The sequence below is a fragment of the Elephas maximus genome, chromosome 7 (assembly GCF_024166365.1).
Source record: "Elephas maximus indicus isolate mEleMax1 chromosome 7, mEleMax1 primary haplotype, whole genome shotgun sequence".
NCBI lineage: Eukaryota > Metazoa > Chordata > Mammalia > Proboscidea > Elephantidae > Elephas > Elephas maximus.
The window spans coordinates 31,117,326-31,137,401 of record NC_064825.1 but is presented as its reverse complement, the minus strand read 5'-3'; the positions used below and the strand labels follow the sequence as shown (position 1 = coordinate 31,137,401).

General features: G+C 40.3%; 1 protein-coding gene across 1 annotated transcript; it reads right to left on the bottom strand.

The window, feature by feature from the left end:
* Positions 1-11,125: 11,125 nt before the first annotated feature.
* Positions 11,126-19,619, bottom strand: LOC126078917 (tripartite motif-containing protein 43-like). The gene is made up of 6 exons (XM_049889742.1): positions 19,221-19,619; positions 15,455-15,550; positions 14,543-14,773; positions 13,590-13,612; positions 12,957-13,054; positions 11,126-11,619 (listed from the first exon to the last, which is right to left on the bottom strand). Exons 1-6 carry the CDS (start codon positions 19,617-19,619, stop codon positions 11,126-11,128), a joined length of 1,341 nt encoding a protein of 446 aa, XP_049745699.1.
* Between the last annotated feature and the right edge of the window lie 457 nt (positions 19,620-20,076).

Below are 20,076 nucleotides of genomic sequence, written 5' to 3'. Positions count from 1 at the left end.
ATGAGAAACAGGGATGACCAATGCCTTCACAAAGTTCATTGTCATAAAAAAAAAAAACCTAAGATCAAAGCAAAGAAAAAGAATATATGTATGTATGTATATATATATATATATAATATGTATATACATGGTGGAAACCCTGGTGGCATAGTGGTTAAGTGCTACGGCTGCTAACCAAGAGGTCAGCAGTTCGAATCCACCAGGTCCTCCTTGGGAACTCTATGGGGCAGTTCTGCTCTGTTCTATAGGGTCGCTATGAGTCAGAATCGACTCAACAGCAGTGGGTTTGACTCGGTTTGGGCTTTTTATATACATATATATATATACATATACATACATTTGTATATACACATATGCGTGTATATACAAATGTATGTGTATACTCAGAATTTACATTTTTGACAATATTAACACAACAAAGTTGTAGAAAGGGGAAACACAATTGAAAGCTTGCTTGTCTTGCTTGGGGGATGATATCACCATCACTTTAAAAAAATGGATGTAAAGATTAACTTTCAAAATTAAGATAGTAAAATGAGACCATACACATATGTCAACAATTGGAATTAATATAAACTCATTCAATTTACCAGGTTTTTTTTTCATATTTGACTAAAGAAGAATAAACAGCAATCTATTTTTATAAGAGACACTAGTTTGTTATGTGTGGATCATAACAAATTATGGATAACATTGCGAAGAATGGTAATTCCAGATCACTTAATTGTGCTCATGAGGAATCTGTACATAGATCAAGAGGCAGTTGTTGGAACAGAACATGGGGATGCCACAAGATTTAAAGTCAGGAAAGATGTGCGTCAGGGTTGTATCCTTTCACCATACTTATTCAATTTGTATGCTGGGCAAATAATCCAAGAAGCTGGACTCTATGAAGAAGAATGGGAAATTAGGATCGGAGGAACACTCCTTAACAACCTGCATTAAAAAGATAACACAACCTTGCTTGCTGAAAGTGAAAAGGACTTGAAGCACTTACTAATGAGGCTCAAAGACCACAGTTTCCAGTATCGGTTACACCTCAACATAAAAACAAAAATCCTCACAACTGGGCCAATAAATGGAGAAAAAGATTAAAGTTATCAAGGATTTCATTTTACTTGGATGTACAATCAACACCCATGAAAGCAGCAGTCAAGAAAAGAAACTACACATTGCACTTGGCAAATCTGCTACAAAAGACCTCTTTAAAGTGTTAAAAACCAAAGACATCACTTTAAAGGCTAAGGTGTGCCTGACTCCAGCCATGGTGTTTTCAATTGACTCATTTGCACTCAAAAGCTGGGCAATGAATAAGGAAGACCAAAGAAGAATCCACACTTTGAATTAGGGTGTTGGTGAGGAATATTGAATATACCATGGACTGTGAAAGGAATGAACAAATCTTTCTTGGAAGAAGTACAGCCAGAATGCTCCTTAGAAGCAAGGATAGTGAGACTTCATCTCACATACTTCGGATATGTTTTCAGGAGGGACTAGTCCCCGTAGAAGGACATCATTCTTGGTAAAATAAAGGGTCAGTGAAAAAAAGGAAGACCCTCAATGAGATGGATTGACACAGTGCCTGAAACAATGGGCTCAAGCATAACAAAAATCAGGAGGGTGGCACAGGACTGGGTTATGTTTCATTCAGTTGTCGCTATGAGTCAAAACCGACCTGACGGCACCTAACAACAACCAGGTTTTTTTGTTTTTTGTTTTTATCTGGATGAACATATAAGGCAGTAAAAGATAAGATCATCAGTAGAAGACTTGCTTATAAGAACATAAGTATTCCAGCAAATAAGTGATACTATAAAAGAAAAATGTATCAAATTGGTTTGTTATATAGTCAAGTCACCTTTTTCTTCAGAAAGAATACCATTTTTAATATCTGCAGAACTACAGATAAGTGGTGCAGTGGTTAAGTGCTGGTCAGCTAACTGAAAGGTCAAATGTTAGAGCCCACCAGCCACTCCTCCAGAGAAAGATGTGGCAGTCTGCTCCCATAAAGATATACAGCCTTGGAAACCCTATGGGGCAGTTCTACTCTGTCCTACAGGGTCATTATGAGTTGGAATCAAGGGCAATAGGTTTTGTTTTGTTTTGTTTTCTGATTTAAGGATAGGATGCTGTAGGAAAAAATAGCCTCCACACTCTGTTCTTATCTGGTGTTTGAAGAATGTTACCACAAATTTATTGAGAAGTGACATCAAATTAGTGGCGTTTTTGCTGAGGTCCTGCTTCACTTGATACGGGAAACTTCCCTACAGCTATGTAGAAATTGTGTTGATCTTCCAGGGGCAAGGCTAGTAAAATCACACAAATTTCTTATAAACATCCTTTTTGTTTTTGACTCTTGCAGGCTGCTCCCTTTCAATTAATGTGATTTATCTTCCAAATAGCATTATGGTAATACAGTGTTGGTTGTGGCTGTTCCCTAAACTCTTCGGAGATGGACTACTTACAAACGAGGGGGAATCGTCCAAACTGACTCAAAGGCAAACTGACTGGGCTCTTTTGGGGAGTGGGGAGGACGGGATAAAGAAACACATGAGTGTATGGATGATCTTTGCCCCGATTAGGTTGTAGGAAACAATTGCTACTCATCTTTCCAATAGCAATTACATTTCCCTTCTTTTCCAGTTTTCTGTATATTTCTGCCCTTCTTTTCACGAAGTTCTCTCCTTTCTGATTTTCTCAGGTGAGTGAACTAGGAATTTAAGATCCCGTTTTCCAACATGCTGACACGCTTTTCTTCTTGGGTGAGTCTCATGGAATAGGTTGGAACCCTGGACGAGTTCGGGGTTCTGGGCTACCGACGGCCCACTTACTCCTGGGCTCTCCCTTGAGCCGCCCTCCTGGGGCCCGTGTGTCCGGCTTCCGCACTGCCAGGTGTCGGACCGCGATGCCTCCTCCTGCCTCCAGTGCCCAAGGGCGGCGGGGCGCGGGCGTCATGGTACCTCTAACCCGCGTGCCCCCTGCTGCAGGCACCCAGGGTGGCCGCGACTTTAAAGTGAGCTTGCCCCGTTCCTCCTCGAGGCTCCGTGCCCCTCGTCAGGCGTCCTCCCCGCAGGGTTTTTAGGAAAGGCTGGTGGAGTAGTGGTTAAGGGCTACCCGCCTATCCAAAAGGTCGGCTGTTCGAATCCACCAGGCGCTGCTTGGAAACTCGATGGAAGAGTTCTACCCTGTCCTATAGGGTCGCTATGAGTCAGAATCTGCTCCACCGCAATGGGTTTTTGTTTTTGTTTTGTTTCTTTCCAACATGGCCAATTCGGTAGATTTCAGAGCCCTCTTAACTTTGAAATGTTCAGGAGTCTCAAAGACGATTATGTACTAGGCGACTACAGTCTTGGTTAAGGAAGCCTCACATGAATATCAAAGACAGGAAATTAATTCTCATCAAATTATAGAACTGAGAGGCACAAGATGTTAAAGAATCGGCAGTTTTATATCCAAACATAAAATAAGCAATCAAAGAGATACGAGGAAATTTGCCCAATCGCACACATCAGGGGTTGAGTTGGAGACAGAAATACTATTTTCTGACTTGAAAGCAGTGCAGTGTCCATTATCTAATAACAGCATATTATTTCATGTAATCCTGAATCCTTGGCCACTAGGAATGACTCCCAGTCTAGGCCTCACCTTGGCTGTAGTTACAGCATTTTTTAAGCAAATAATGCAACGTCTTCATTTGTTTGCCACTGGCTCTCCCCCTTCCCGCCCCCAAGGTGTTATCATTAGTGGAGCTATGCCAGAAAAAAAATTTTTACATGAAGACAAAGGATATAAATAATGCTGGTAAAAGTGAGGACACTTGGCATCATTCCTTTTTTTATTTTGCCACACACACTATTCTTTCTACTTCATTTTTTGACTCATTTGAGTTCCCTTTGTGATCTCATTTTCCTTAATTTGTCTTTTAATGTATGGCTTTTCCAGAATTCTATTATTGACCGCATGCTCTTCTTTCTCACTTATGCATTCTTCCTGTTACGCTTTCATCAATGAAGTTTTAACTACACAGATACTGATGAGTTATCATTTGATTTCTCTTTCTTCCTTTTGACTGTTAGCAACCTCAGCTTGGATGATACATAAGCCAATATCAAACCAAACCCATTGCCATTGAGTTGATTCGGACTGGTAGAGACCCTATAGGACAGAGTAGAACTGCCCCATAGGGTTTCCAAGGAGCACCTGAACTGCCGACCTTTTGATTAGCAGCCAAATGCTTAACCACTGTGCCACATAGTCACTTCAAATTTTGAATGACCCATGTGATGTCATTGTTCACTCCACACATCAAAACTTCAGGACGTCATCATCTCCCCATAATTGAAGTCATAGTATAAAGAGTCACTTTGATACCTGGTGGCACAGTGGTTAGGAGCTTGGCTGCTAGCCAAAGTTTGAATCCACCAGCAGCTCTTTGGAAACCCTATGGGGCAATTCTACTCTGTCCTACAGGGTCACCAGGAATCCGAATTGACTCAACTGCAACTTTTTTTTTTTAAGCAATTTATTTTTCTGTGAGTCTGTATGGAAATAGCTCCTAAATTAATGTTACTCCTGCTTCACATATATTTCAGAAATGTGTTTTTTGTATCTTGGTTTACTTTCATTTTCTCATTTCTCACCTATATTTCGACAACAGGAGGCTAAACGGCCTTTTTTCCTTCAGAATAGACTCTTCCCAATATGCCTTTTAGATGAATATGTTTGAAACACAAAGCTGAACATTATCATTTGGTTACTGTGACTTTTCTCAATCATTTTAGGAATAAAATCAAACTTATCTGATGTGACATAGAAGGCCCTTTAGGAAGGCATTAATTGATTCTCATTCCAAACTGTCTTCAGTCTCATCTCGTTGCTCACTCAATCTCTGTGATCCAATATTACCTAATTGCTTATAATTTCTCCCCAGACTTCACCATTCTATCCTACCTCATTCATTGCACTTGTGAGCCTCTGTCTGGAAAGCCTACCCCTCCTGGGATAAATGTAGGTGTGCTTTAAAGCTCACAGACAGCACTATCTCCACTGGGGCCAACACTGTGTCATCAGCCCGTCTTCTGGGTTTCCCTAGTCCCTGTGATCCTTTGGATTACATCATCGCAGTGTAAACTAGATGCTCCCTCAAGTGGCTATTATTGACACTACAGCAGTCATTTCAAAGAACGTATCTTTGTTATTGGAAACTCTAGTGGCGTAAAGGTTAAGAGCTATAGCTGTAACCAAAGGTTGGCAGTTCAGATCCACCAGGTGCTCCTTGGAAACTCTATGGGGCAGTTCTAATCTGTCCTATAGAGTCTCTACGAGTAGGAATTGACTTGATGGCAGTGAGTTTGGTTTTGGTTTGGATCTTTATTATCTGTTGTCACTAGGTATGCCTACCCAGTTGGGGAAATGACAAGTGCAGAACTCCAGAGGACAGTGATAACCAAACTTGTCAACACATTGTAATCATTTGTAGAATTTCAAAATGTACAGATGCCTATGCTCCATTCCTGGGGATTGTGCATTAATTGGTTTGGAGTGTGGTCATGGTTTGGGGTGTTTAAAAGATCTCTAGGTGATTGCAATGTGCAGATGAGTTGCCTGGAAATCCTGGGCATTTGCTAGGGAACCATGATTTTTAGGCTAGTTCTGAAAAAGTTCATTTGACACATAGTCATGATACTAAAATGTGGCCCTCTTTTTAGCTTATGAGTGAAAAATAAGGGTCTGAGAGTTGCAGATAAGAAGTAGGGAATTTGTGAGAGAACATTCAACAGCATGGAAAAACAGGCAGCTGAACATCCATAACCCAGAAGCATCCCTAAGTTGTTTAGCTCTATTTGCGTATGATAGAATGATTGTCATCCTTCATGTAACAGAGCAGAGAGGCTTCCCCAGGATCACCTGTCTTATCATTTCTCCTTGTCTGGACTTACTAACAAACTGCAACAACCCAATGGCAACAGTCTCACGTATGCTCTTCCCATAATGTCTGCTGTTGCAGGTAAGACCTGAGCTCCCCAGCAATGTAATCGCTGAATCCCTGGGAATTGATACGACACAGGGTTTTATGGCTCTTATACACCTCATATTTCTCAAGATCTCATTATTCACAGATCCTGTGTTGTGAATTTGCCTACTCACTAAAATTTTCATGTAACCCCAAAACTCACTGCTCATTTGAGGTCATTTTGCAGACTTTCTATAAGGGCAAATAGAAGTTAGAAGTTAGAAAGAGATGCTTAATTCTCCCCGTTGAAAAGGGAAGAGACTCCCCCTCCCATTGCTTAGAGCATTTACTTTAGACAGCTTGTAATTTTAAGGGTTTTTTTTTTTTGCCTATATGAAATGTGTGTAAACTTTTTTAAATGCCGAATAAGCCTCTCGGCATTTTGACAACCCAAGACTGTTCCTCAAGGACCTGGCAGCCATCTCTTGACTCTAGGTGCAAAAATACCTTTTCCATATATTTCTAAAATCTATGGGAAAAAGAAAGTGTCTGTACAGGCTAAGGGTCTAGGGTCTGTAGGACCCCAAATGACCAAGGGCAGGTGCCCTGTGTTGCCATCACTTTTGAAAGAAATCTGTAGCTTCTAAAACTCGGATGCAGTAGCAGTTTTGTCCTGTTTTGTCCTGTGTGTGTCAGGGAGGAAATGCTGTATTTGGAGCCCCTAAACCAGAACAGGAAGAGGATTTTTTTTTTTTTTAATAGGAAATGAGAAGGTGGGAGGTGGGAAGCTAATTCCTCCAGTCTCCCCACCACAGGTTCAGAGTTGGTGGCAAGGGGCAGTAGAGCTGCCAAGAGCCAGAGCCCAAGTCCTGCTGGACTACAGCGCCCTTGTATTGTGTGATCGTATGGTTCTCAGTGGCTAGTGCAGAGGGACGAGGAACATCACTGGATCTCCAGGCTCCTGTACAACTGGGGCTCTGTCATCCTCTCTCTCTCAGGCCTTGCACTCACACTCTGCCTTGGGAAGAACTTGAGGAAAGCATCTGTCCAGTACAAGTAAGCCCTATTGACCCACCTCTAACCCCCAGGCCCCACTTCTGCACAACTGAGCAGGAAGATCGCCTTCCTCATATCAGCAGAGCCCAGGAGCAGAGAAGGACCACCAGAGGGCCTGGGTCTCTGCTATGATCTGTTTGGTTTACTATGGTTATATTGATTTACAGTGTTGCTGAATATTATTAAATCATTAATATTTACAGAAATTGTGGTGTTGGAGAAGAATTTTGAATATACCATGGACTGCCAAAAAAAATGAACAAATCTGTCTTGGAAGAAATACAACCAGAATGCTCCTTAGCAGCAAGGATGGCAAGGCTACGTCTCATGTACTTTGGACGTGTCAGGAGGAATCAGTCCCTAGAGAAGGACATCATCCTTGGTAAAGTAGAGGCTCATCGAAAAAGAGGAAGACCCTCAAGGAGATGAATTGACACAGTGGCTGCAACTATGGGCTTAAGCATGACAACGACTGTTGTGATGGGGCACATCCAACAATTGTGAGGATGGTGCAGGACCAGGCAGTGTCTCATTCTGTTGCACATAGGGTTGGTATGAGTCGGAACTGCCTCAATGGCACCGAACAACATACAAAAATAGCTATGGAATGTGTAAATATATAAACAATGACAACTGTTCTGAAGCTTTTGTATCGCACTATTACCTTTTTTTTTATTACCTTTTTAGTTTACCATCTATGTTTATAACCCTCAATAATTTACAGTTTTGTAGATTTTGAACTGTATAGAAATATTATGTGTACTCTTCTGTAGTTATCTTTTTACCTTAACATTGTTTCTTAGATGTATCTAAATTGTTCCATGCAGCTGCAGTTTATACATTTTCACTACACTTTATACTTCAGAGACCCTGGATGGTACAAAATGTTAAGCACTCAAATACTAGCTGAAAGATTGTCAGTTCAAAGCCAGCCAGAGGTACTTTGGAAGACAAGCCTGGGGATCTGCTTACAAAAGGTCACAGCCTTGAAAACCTATGGAGCAGTTATACTCTGTATACATGGGGTCATCATGAGTCACAATCAACTCCACGGCAACTGACAACAACAACATACACTCTTCCATAGGAATATATTTGAATGTATTTATCCGTTCAGCTACAGACGGAGCTGGGATTGATTTCAGGTGTTCCTTTATCATAGTTATTTCTGTAATTTTAAATACCAAAAAACAAAGCCCATTGGCACTGAGTTGAACTGCCCCATGGGGTTTCCCAGGAGAGGCCGGTGAAATCAAATTGCCCCCCTTTGGTTAGCAGCTGTAGCTTACCGTAGCTCTTAACCACTGCGCCACCACACACAAGATTGGCTTTAGATTATCCTTCTAGGAATTGCGCACAACTTCAGTTTTACCAGAGACTGGTTTCTAAAAGAGTTGTGCCGCTTTACACTCCCATAGCGTGGGATAATATTTCAGGTTGTCCCACATCATCACAAAACTTAATAGCTTTTTAAATATCCATCTGATGACAGTGATTATAACTTTCATTTTTATTTCTCTGATTACTAAATACTGTTTACATGCATTTCTGCCTGTCTCTTCTACGAAGCAATTGTTCTGAGCTTTTGTTCTTTGAGGGGCTGGGAGGTTGAATATATTTTTCTTATACATTTGAAGGCATTCCTTATGTATTCTGGACACTTATTCTTTGGTGATTACATGTGTTACGGCATTTAACTCCCAACTTTTCGCTTCCATTGTTGATGATGGAAATCCATAATTTTTGTAGTTAAATTGATCATTATTTCTCTTATTTTGTGCTTTTTGTTTCTTTATCAAGAAATCACTTTCTAACATAGGATCTAAAGGTATTCACATGGTCACTTTTTCTAATGATGAATTTGCTTGTCACGTTGAATTTGAACTCTTAATGTACCTGAAATTGATTTTTCTGAATATGAGGGAGATATCCCAGCATATGCACAGGGAAGTCTATCTCTTTTACATCCATTTGAAATGCCTTTCTACTCAGTCATAAATCAGGTATCCATACAGCAAGTGAGTCTTAGACTTTCTTTTTGAATTCTATGGTCTTATTCTCTACCCCTGCACCAATGGCTCATGGTTTCCTAATTAGTGTTTTTGACCATTGTCTCTGACACCAATATCTGGGAAGAAATATTTGATATTTCACCCATGAAAGCACACTGCTATAATATTGCTGACATTCTTATCTAGTACAAAAATTACATGTATAGTTAAATACTGTGGGATCTTTTCATCATAGAATGGTATTCCCAGAGTTTTAGATACATCCAATGATAACATACCTGCAAAGGTGATGGCAATGTCCTTTCTGACTAATTCTCAAGAAAGTAAAGTAAGCTCATTAATTGAGCTATGTACCTGTGGCATACTTTCTTGACTGCTGTTTTTTCCCTGTATTTTGCAAGCTAAAGAAAAAGTTCTTCGCTATGGATGTAATTAAATGGCTCAAGATTAAAGAGTTCATGTATCTTTCATGACAGTAATCTCTAGTACAATTTTTAAACTTATTTTCTGAATCCCCCATATTCTGTTTAATATCTTACCCATTATACCATTTTTATTAAAAACAATATACTTAAACAACCACATTGGATCAAATAGTTCCCAGCTCTTGTTTGGTTCTGAGATGTAGGAAATATACTGAGCCTTTGTATCCATAAATCAGATTAATTCCATGTTTGTTTCTTTACAGCTTTCATCAGGGTGGCTAATCCGCAGATTGCAGGCCCTCCCCCACTGCATAATGTTCACTATGAGTAGGAACCTATGTGATGGCAATGAGTTTGTTAAGTTTTGGTTCTGACCCAAGAACTTGCATTTCTAACAATGTTCATTGATTCTAATGTGCTGGAACCAGGACCGGACTTCAGAATCACTGGTCTATGTCACTGTTTTACTCCATGTTGTCCTCAGTACTCCCTATCCCGTTGGTTTAACCTATATTTTCTAAGTCTTTTTAATAGTCTGTGGCATTTCCGAACACCAACAAAATACAACCGTGGTCCTGTTCCATTATTCCCGGCGGCTCGGGCCTGCTTTGAACACTCTAATTTTTTCAAAGTAAAAAAGTGGTTTAGTGGTTAAGTGATACGGCTGCTAACCAAAAGGTTGGCAGTTCAAATCCACCAGGCACTCCTTGAAAGCTCTCTGGGGCAGTTCCGCTCTGTCCTATAGGGTTGCGACCAGTTGGAATCGACTCATCGGCAATGGTTTTTGTTTTTTTTTTTATGGCATTTACTTTTATGAATGTTCTCAATGATTAACCAGAAAACTTTTTTTTTTTTTTTGGAACCATATGTTGCAGAACTACCTTTCTTTCTATCAGTAATGAAATTCAGTGAAAATACTGCATATTGGAAATCACCAGAGCAAAGATATGGAGCAGAACCCACTGTCAGCCCTGTTGCAAAAAAGATAAATATCTCATTCACTTATTATTCACTCAGATATTTGTTAAGTGCCTGCTATGTCTTAGACATCGTATTATGTCTTAGACATCGTATTACCTGTTGGGAAATGGCAGTGAATATAAGAGACGCTTCCTCTGTCTCATAATTCATTCAGTAAAAGAGGAAAAGGAGCACATAAAGTGTTCATCCAACCACAGACCTGTCCTGTTCCTGAGGATTCAGGGATATTTCTCTGTAAAGAGATTTTCCCTAAGGATGAATTGAGGAGTTCACGAGATGAAGATGATGGAGAAGAATATTCCAGACTGACATAATGCTACAGCTGTTAACCAAAGGGTTGGCAGTTCGAATCCGCCAGGCGCTCCTTGGAAACTCTATGGGGCAGTTCTACTCTGTACTATAGGGTCACTATGAGTCAGAATCGACTCAATGGCAGTGGGTTTTTTGGGTACTATATATGCTTCTAATGCCACAAAGCTCATAAAACACATGAATAACCACAGCATATATTTCATATAATGTGCTGCAAGAGATTATTTTAATGTAAAGAAAATTGAACTAACAAAAGTTTTCAATTCAGACTACCGACATAATCAATAGCAAAATGTCCCATTAAAGTAGAACAAAATAAAAGACAGTAAAATATTATTTATCAGCTTCAGTTGGGAAGGGGTCCCTCAGATATGACTTGACCATGATCACGTGTGACCAGTGTAAAAGAAAGGCCTGAGGGGATAATTGAAGGAGCAAGCTGGGTATGCCCATATGAGGGAACTTTTGGCAACATTAACAAAACTCACACTTCTACTGTCAAAATCTACATACACACCTACCTGCCCCAGAGGTTTCTCTATATACTGAGAAAGCACTGGGGAGGTGGTCAAAAGATTGTAACAATTATCCTCCTTCACACATAAAAAAAGAAAAGTGTCCTCAGACTGGACCCTTGAGCTGTTCTTCCTTAACCAGGTATCCTTACAGACTCCTACAGCCCAGTCCCAAGAGTTGTCCACTTCTATCTCCCAGTAGTGTTTTCCAGAGGTGAAGGCCTGGTCTCCCCATGCGGCAAAGTAGTGAGATCTTCCAGAAGGAAAAGGTGCCTCTTGAAGGTCACGTCTAAGCCTCAGACTTCTCACGTCATCAAACAACATGATATTCTGACTGCTTATTTCATAACTGAAGGAAATTTCCACTGTGGAAAAAAGAGAATATTTCAGGCAAAACCTATTTTTACATTGCTATGGGATGAGAGGGTCACTGGATCTAGAGTATCACTGGAAAAACAGTCCAACACTACAAGGGAAGTTCTAGCCAGAAAATATCAGATTGAGGGGTATCAGTGGATGTGCAGAAGACACAAATACCTAGTGACACAATGGAAAAAAATTCCTAAAATCTCAGAGAATGTACAGAGGAGGGAGGTCATGCAAACTTCTGGCTCATTGCTTTTCACACCGCATTAAAAATCAGAACCTGTGCACTGACACCAAGTCCACAGCAATACGACTTATTTCTACTGCACTGGGTTTGTTTTTTTTTCCCCTCAGGGCAAAAAACAAAAAATCTTAGACCTAAATAAATGGTGAACACTTTGCCAGGTATATTATGTTAGTTAAGCAAGCAGATTTAAATTTAAGATTAAAATCAAACCATGCCTTCTTAGAAGGAGACTGCGTGGCGCAGTAGTTAAAGCACTTGGCTGCTCACCAAAAGGTCAGTGGTACAAACCCCCCAGTTGCTCCAAGGGAGAAAGATGCAGCTGTTTGCTTTCATAAAGATTTATAGCCTTGGAAACTATATGAGGCTGTTCTCTGTCCTAAGAGTTGGTAGGAGCCGAAAACAACTGGGCAACACTGGGTTTGTTTTTGGGATTTGGCTTATGCCTTCTTAGAAGGAGTCTCCTACTCAGCATGATCTGGGTTTTAAACCTGGTTCCATTTCAGGCCTACTCGTTCTCTGCCTGCTGGGCTAACCTCACTCGATTAGTGAGCTCTGCGTACTGCCTCAACCACCTACTTGTTTTATTGTTGCTCATAAATTCTGGTTTTCTGTATATCACTTTTTCAGGTTTATTCACATGTTTCTCAGATCATATTTATTAAAATGTACATTATTCCAAATTCAGTTACTAAGGAACTTAAATTTTAAAAAATATTTAAAAGTAAAGCACCAAGGAACTTATCAGCATAATCAACTGCACTTAATTTGAAATCGAAATGTTCTGAGATAATGTCTTTCCATATGACTCTTTGAACAACTGACATTGCATCTATGAATGGTTTTAGGTCTCAAGGAGCCTTTTTTTGGGTCATTTCCTTTTTCTCATTAACTATTTAATACAGGCCAGAATAACATTTCTCTTTTCCCACCATTTATGTAGATATTTTTCATATTATCATAGGGGAAATATGACTATTCACAGGCTGCTGTCCTCCCAAAATCAAGAATTAATAAAGAGGGAATGATTGCCCATAGAAAACCATTATTGGAGGACATTGTATCCGGTCCCACCACTGGGCTGACACTCACCTCGGAACTGGCGGAACCTGTCTATCAGGCCAGTGATGGGCCTGGCACTGAGCGCTGGGTTCACAGGCTGGGGCATGTTCAGCTGCATGGACTCGCTCCTGCAAGGGGGAAGATTCAGTTAACCTTCCAGGTGCCAAAGGGGCCATCACAGTATGTAAAATGGACATCAGCATTAACTGAAAATGTTTTTCTGCAGAAACCATTGCAGATATTTCTGTGTACCTTTACAATCCTGGAACGAGGTTGTACCGTTCTTTGAGAATCTTTCTTTATTCTCTGCCTGCTTCCTTCTCCTGGCCCTCGGAGGAACTTACCTCTCTCACCTACCACCTGACACAAACTAGTCCATTCACATCAATAAGTTTATGCGTTTGAAACCTAAAATCATAGGTAGCATCTTCTAGCCACTTATGCACTGAGCCCTGCAACCTATACCATCCTGAGTCACAGGAAAGAAACAAGGCTGATTTGTGATACAGGGAACGGGAAAACATATTCAGTATGACATACACAACATGCATACACAGAAAATATCTAATATCTCTATAAATTGTGTCCTCGCTGTGTTGGAAACACCATGATCCCTTTCACAGCCCTCATGGAGCTCTAGTCCGCAGTGAAGGCCAAACTTACCTTGTCAAAATGTCTCCCAAATCCTGTGAAGAGAATACAAAGAAAAGTTTAGAATTCTTCACAAATTGGCAATTCTGTTCTTTCAGTCTTTAAGTTTGGGCAAGTTCTCAAAGGTACCAACCACCCACTAGCACATTTTTTTTAGTAAATCCATTTTTCCTTTCCTCTCTAATCCCAGTACACCACTTGGATAGAATCTGATTTCTCAATGAATTCAGAAACCTGAAGGTGAATGAATAAAGAGAATATGAGTACAGATTGTACTGGTGCGACTGCCAGCTGTCGGCAAAGTGGTCTTTCCAAGCGCTTGTCTCCAAAGGATAATGTGTTCCAGAGCAAGGGCAATTCAAATCTGGGACTTGAAAAAAAGGAGGAAGTAAATGTTAGTGCTTCACATATGTCTCCATGTTTCCAAACTGGAGACAAAAAGGAAATGCCCACGAGGAAGTTGTTCCTTTCGGGGTTTTTAAAGAAGCAAGGTAGAGAAGAAGACTTTTAGAAGGGAGTACAGTATTTTTACGCAAATAACCGGTGCCTTCTACATTTGTTTGCCGACCAGGCTCCTCTCCCGCTCCCCCACCCTCCTGAGAGGTATTTTCATAAGGGCTGCTATGCAACATTTTTTACTCCTTGCTGGAAAAAAAAAATTGGTTTTGCTCACTTACGAAAATACCGGGGATGGGGGGAGGGCAAAGTTGGCAACCAAAGTAGAAGGCACTCATTATTTGTGAAAAAATACAGTATTCCCTGGGGAATCTACTCTCATATTTCCATGAAACTTTGTTGTTCATGGCTAGGATAGGAGTTACAGTTTATGTCTGTTATAGTCAGGTGGAAAACGACTTCCATCACAGGAAAAAAAATTATGTCTTTGGTACCAAATATCTCATGGAGGTCGAGGATGTGAACTTCAGCTACTATAGATGATTTCCAGGTACGTCCTCGGTTCTTACCTGGAGCAACTCCACATCTGATTTATGGCACATATTCATCAGCTCCTCATACATTTCTCTCAGGTGCCTCCCCTTTTGAACCATTGTGGCTTCACTTTTCTTCAGTTGCTGAAATATCTTCTTGCCTTCATTTTTCAGTCCCTCTAAATGTTGTTTTTCTTCCTCAAGGAGAATCGGATGCAATTTCTGATACTCAGAGCTGATAATCTCTGACAGTAGACACACATAATACTGCAAAGACATGGATTTCTTAGATCATATATGCAATGCAAGTTAACCCCCTTCTACTTAAACCTCACCTGTTTCTCTCTGACTCACATCCTCCACCAATCAACTACACTCGACCTAAATCCATGTCCTCCTATTTATCAGAAACCATAAAATCATCTCTCAGTTTCATTCCTTCATTTGTTTTCCATTCAAGAGCCAAACCCACCCTCCCGTCAAAAACCAAAAACCAAACCTGCTGCCATGGAGTAGGTTCTGACTCATAGCGACCCTATAGGACAGAGTAGAACTGGCCCATAGGGTTTCCAAGGAGCAGCTAGCTGGTAGATTAGAACTGCAGACCTTTTGTTTAGCAGCTGAGCTCTTAAGCATTGTGCCACTAGGGCTCCATCCTCCCTTCAAAACATCTCCATTCACTTCAAAACTTCCTGAAACGTCTGAAGAAATGCCTCATAGTCGATTTCTTTAATTTTGTAAAACATCCTCTTTTCTGAGTTGCTGATACATTAGAGTTTACAAATCTGAACTGTCATGCTGCCTTACATTGAAGAGGCGGATTACTTTTCCTGTTGGTAGATCACTCACAGAATCTGTCACACCATGATTTCAGCTCAAGTTCATCATGAACAAATCTCCAGGAAGTATGTCACAAGCTCGTTCTGGGGAAAACAGTCTCATACTTACTCTCCACAGGTTGGTTATTTTGCTCTCCTCATTCAGATTTCTCTGATTTTTTTGAATATTTTTCCATAAAGATCTCATTTCCTTTATGAGCTTCTCCTGCAAAAGAACCATGAATGAGTGCCAGAAAAGCAAATGTTAGGGATTTCATACCATAATGAACAGAAAGAGACAAGGGATGTTCAATCGATGTACTTAAGGGAGAATGGAAGGATCATGTTTCCCTGTTTACCCTTCATAATTACCAATTCTGGGAAATTTCAGGCTGTAGAAAGACAAAACATAGTGTCTTTGTCTTCCAGAGGAAATTGACAAATAAGAATTTTATGAAACATGGCTAGTTTTCAGATAGACAACTTGCTATAGAATTTGGATCTACTGATTCTGTTGTTGTAGTGACCCTAGAGTACAAAATAGAACTGACCCATAGGATTTCTTAGGACCTTCTTTGGCTGATGTGGCACGACTCAAAATGAGAAGAAACAGCTGCAAACATCCATTCATAATTGGAATCTGGAATGTACAAAGCATGAATCTGGAATGTACGAAGCATGAATCTGGGAAAACTGGGAATCATCAAGAGTGAAATGGAATGCATAAACATTGATATCCTAGCATTAGTAAGCTGAAATGGACTGGTATTGGCCATTTTGAATTGGACAACCATACAGTCCACTATGCCAGGAATGACAATTTACAGAGGAATAGTGTTGCATTCATCATCAGAAAGAAAATGTCAAGATCTGTCCTGAAGTACAACACTGTCAGTGATGATAATATACATAACGCTACAAGGAAGACCAGTTAATACAACTATTATTCAAATTTACGCACCAACCTCTAAGGCCAAAGATAAAAAAATTGAAGATTTTCACCAACTTCCGCAATCTGAAATTGATCAAACATGCAATCAGGATGCATTGATAATTACTGGTGATTGAATGTGAAAGCTGAAACAAAGAAGGATCCATAGTTGGAAAATATGGCCTTGGTGATAGAAACAATGCCAGAGAACACATGATAGAATTTTGCAAGACCAATGACTTCTTCATTGCAAATACCTTTTTTCACTATCATAAATGGCGACTATGCATGTGGACTTCACCAGATGGAATACATAGGAATCAAATCAATTACATCTCTGGAAAGAGACGATGGAGAAGCTCAATATCATCACTCAGGACAAGGCTAGGGGTCAGAACAGACCATCAATTACTTATATGCAAGTTCAAGTTGAAACTGAAGAAAATTAGAACCAGTCAGCAAGACCCAAAATACAACCCTTGGTTATATTCCACCTGAATTTAGAGACCATCTCGAGAATAGATTTGATGTGTTGAACACTAATGCTCGAAGACCGGACAAGTTGTGGAATGACATCAAAGATATACATGAAGAAAGCAAAAGGTCATTAAAAAGATAGGAAAGAAAAGACCAAAATGGATGTCAGAAAAGACTCTGAAACTTGTTCTTGAATATCAAGTAACTAAAGCAAAAGGAAGAAATGATGACTTGAACAGAAAATTTCAAAGGGCAGCTCATGAAGACACAGTATTCTAATGACAAGTGCAAAGAACTGGAGATAGAAAACCAAAAGGGAAGAACACACTCACCATTTCTCAAGCTGAAAGAACTGAATTAAAAATTCAAGCCTCGAGTTGCAATAGTGAAGAATTCTGCAGGGAAAGTATAAACGAAGCAGGAACCATCAAAGGAAGATAGAAGGAATACACAGTCACGCAAAAAGAACTGGTCAATGTTCAACCATTTCAGGAGGTAGCATATGATCAGGAACTGATGGTACTGAAGGAAGAAGTCCAAGCTTCACTGAAGGCATCGGCAAAAAACAAAGACTCCAGGAATTGATGGAGTATCAGTTGAGATGTTTCAACAAACGGATGCAGTTCTGTAAGTGCTCATTCATCCATGGCAAGAAATTTGGATACCTGGCCAAGTGACTAGAAGAGATCCATATTTATGCCTATTCCCAAAAAAGGTGATCCGACCGAATGCGTGAATTCTCAAACAATATCATTACTACCACATGCAAGTAAAATTTTGCTGAAGATCATTCAAAAACAGCAGCAGCAGTATATCAACAGGGAACTGCCAGAAATTCCAACAGGATTCAGAAGAGGTGGTGGAACCAGGGATATCATTGCTGCTGTCAGATGGATCCTGGCTGAAAGCAGAGAATACCAGAAGGATTTTACCTGTGTTTTATTGACTACGCAAAGGCATTCCACTCTGTGTATCATAACAAACTATGGATAACATTGCAAAGAATGGGAATTCCAGAACACTTAATAGTGCTCATGAGGAACCTGTATATAGCTCAAGAGGCAATGGTTCGAACAGAACAAGGTGACACTTCATGGTTTAAAGTCAGGAAAGGTGTGCATAAGGGCTGTATCCTTTTACCATACCTACTCCATCTATATGCTGAGCAATGAATCCTAGAAGCTGGACTCTGTGAAGAGGAATGGAGCATCAAGATTGGAGGGAAATGGATTAACCTGGGATATGCAGATGACACAACCTTGCTTGGTGAAAGTGAAGAGGACTTGAAACACTTACTAATAAGGTCACAGAACACAGCTTTCAGTATGGATTCCATCTCAACAAAGAAAACAAAAATCCTCACAACTGGACCAACAAGCAATATCATGATAAATGGAGAAAAGATTGAAGTTGTCAAGGCTTTCATTTTACTCAGATCCGCAATCTACACCCATAGAAGCAGGGTTAAGAAATCTAAAGACTCCTTGCATTGGGCAAATGTGCTGCAAAAAAAGTAAAGATGTCACCTTGAAGACTAAGGTGAGCCTGACTCAAGCCATGGTGTTTTCAATCCCCTCATATGCATGCAAAAGCTGAACAATGAATAAGGAAGACCAAAGAAGAATTGACACCTTTGAATTGTGGTGTTGGAGAAGAATATTGAGTATACCACGGACTTCTAAAAGAACAAACAAATCTGTCTTGGAAGAAGTACAAACAGAATACTCCATAGAAGCAAGGATGGCAAGACTACATCTCACATACTTTGGACATGTTACCAGGAGGGATCAGTCCCTGGAGAAGGACATCATGCTTGGTAAGGTAGAGGGTCAGAGAAAAAGAGGAAGATCCTCAAAAAGATGGATTGACACAGTGGTTGCAACAATGGGCTCAAGCATAAGAACAATTATGAGTATGGTGCAGGACAGGGCAGTGTTTCGTTCTGCTGTACCTAGGGTTGGAACCAACTCAATGACACCTAAGAAGAACAACAAACAATCTTTAGGGGATCAGAATGCCAGGTCTTTTTTCCTGTGGAGCTGCAGGTAGGTTGGAACTGCCTACGTTTTGGTTACCAGTCAAGAACTTAATGATTACCCCACGGGGGCTCCTCAAGTGATGCTAGGTCTTTAATATTTTCCAGCATACTATTTGATCTGTATTACTAAATATACTTTCAATATAAAAACCTTTTTGATCCTATATTCTGCTCTTTTAAAATGAGAACTTCATACTGCCCTGAGCATTATACTACATAATCAAAATAATAATCATTATCTTAATCACAGCCCCTTCCTGGAAAACAAACTCTATGAAAGCAAGCGTGCTTATGTAATTATTTGCAGCTTTATCTTTGGTGTCTAGAACAGTGCCTGACATGATTCTCAGTAATGAGTGGACTAATCATCATTATGGTTTCCATCTTCCTTATACTCTTTTAGCTCTCCTATCCTGCAGCTTTCAAAGTGCTTTCAGAGACATTGCTTACCCGGTATTCCTCAACAGCGCATTCTATGGAACAGTGACTGTGAGCTTCGTGCTCTTGAGAGTTAGAGCAGAGCAAACAGAGCAGATTCTTGCTCTCTTCGCAGAACATCTTCTTTGTCTCCTTGTGTGTCCCACACATCTGTTCCTCAGAGCTCAGGAACTGGCAGAGACTGGCTTGTCTGGCAAGGGACACCAGATTCTTCAGTAGAGTATTGGTTCTGAACTCTGTTTGCTCTGATGTGTTCCTGCATATGGGGCAACGGGCAGGAACTTTGGCTCCTTCCCAGGAAAGGCAGACACAGGCCTGGCAGAAGCTGTGTCCACAGCCTATGGTGACAGGGTCTGTAAGGTACTTCAAGCAGATGAAGCAGGTGAGTTCCTTCTGGAAGGCTGAATCCATTTTCCTAGGGAAGAAAATCAGAAGAGTTTATTATTATTCTGCCCTGGAGAGACAAAAGCCTAAGCAAAATTTTACTCTGATTATAACCCAAAAAGACACTTGTGTGAAATCCAAATTCCTAAAAAACCCCAGACTTCCTGGACTGATAGAGACAAGGGGAACCCCAGAAACTATCACCCTGATACCCTTTAAACTTGGAAATGAGTCCAGTCCTGGAGGTCGTCTTTCAGCCAAATAGTGGATTGCCTTATAAAGTAAACAATATCACCTGTGAATAATATAATTCCTTACACAATCAAGTATATGTGACCAAATAATCAACATTTATCCAAATGCAAAGGTGAGAAGGCAAGGAATCTAGATCAATGGAAACAGAACAAAGAGAATGGAAATAATAAGACTGCTGAGACCTTGTGAAAATTGTAACCAATGTCACGGAACAATCTGCATGCAAATT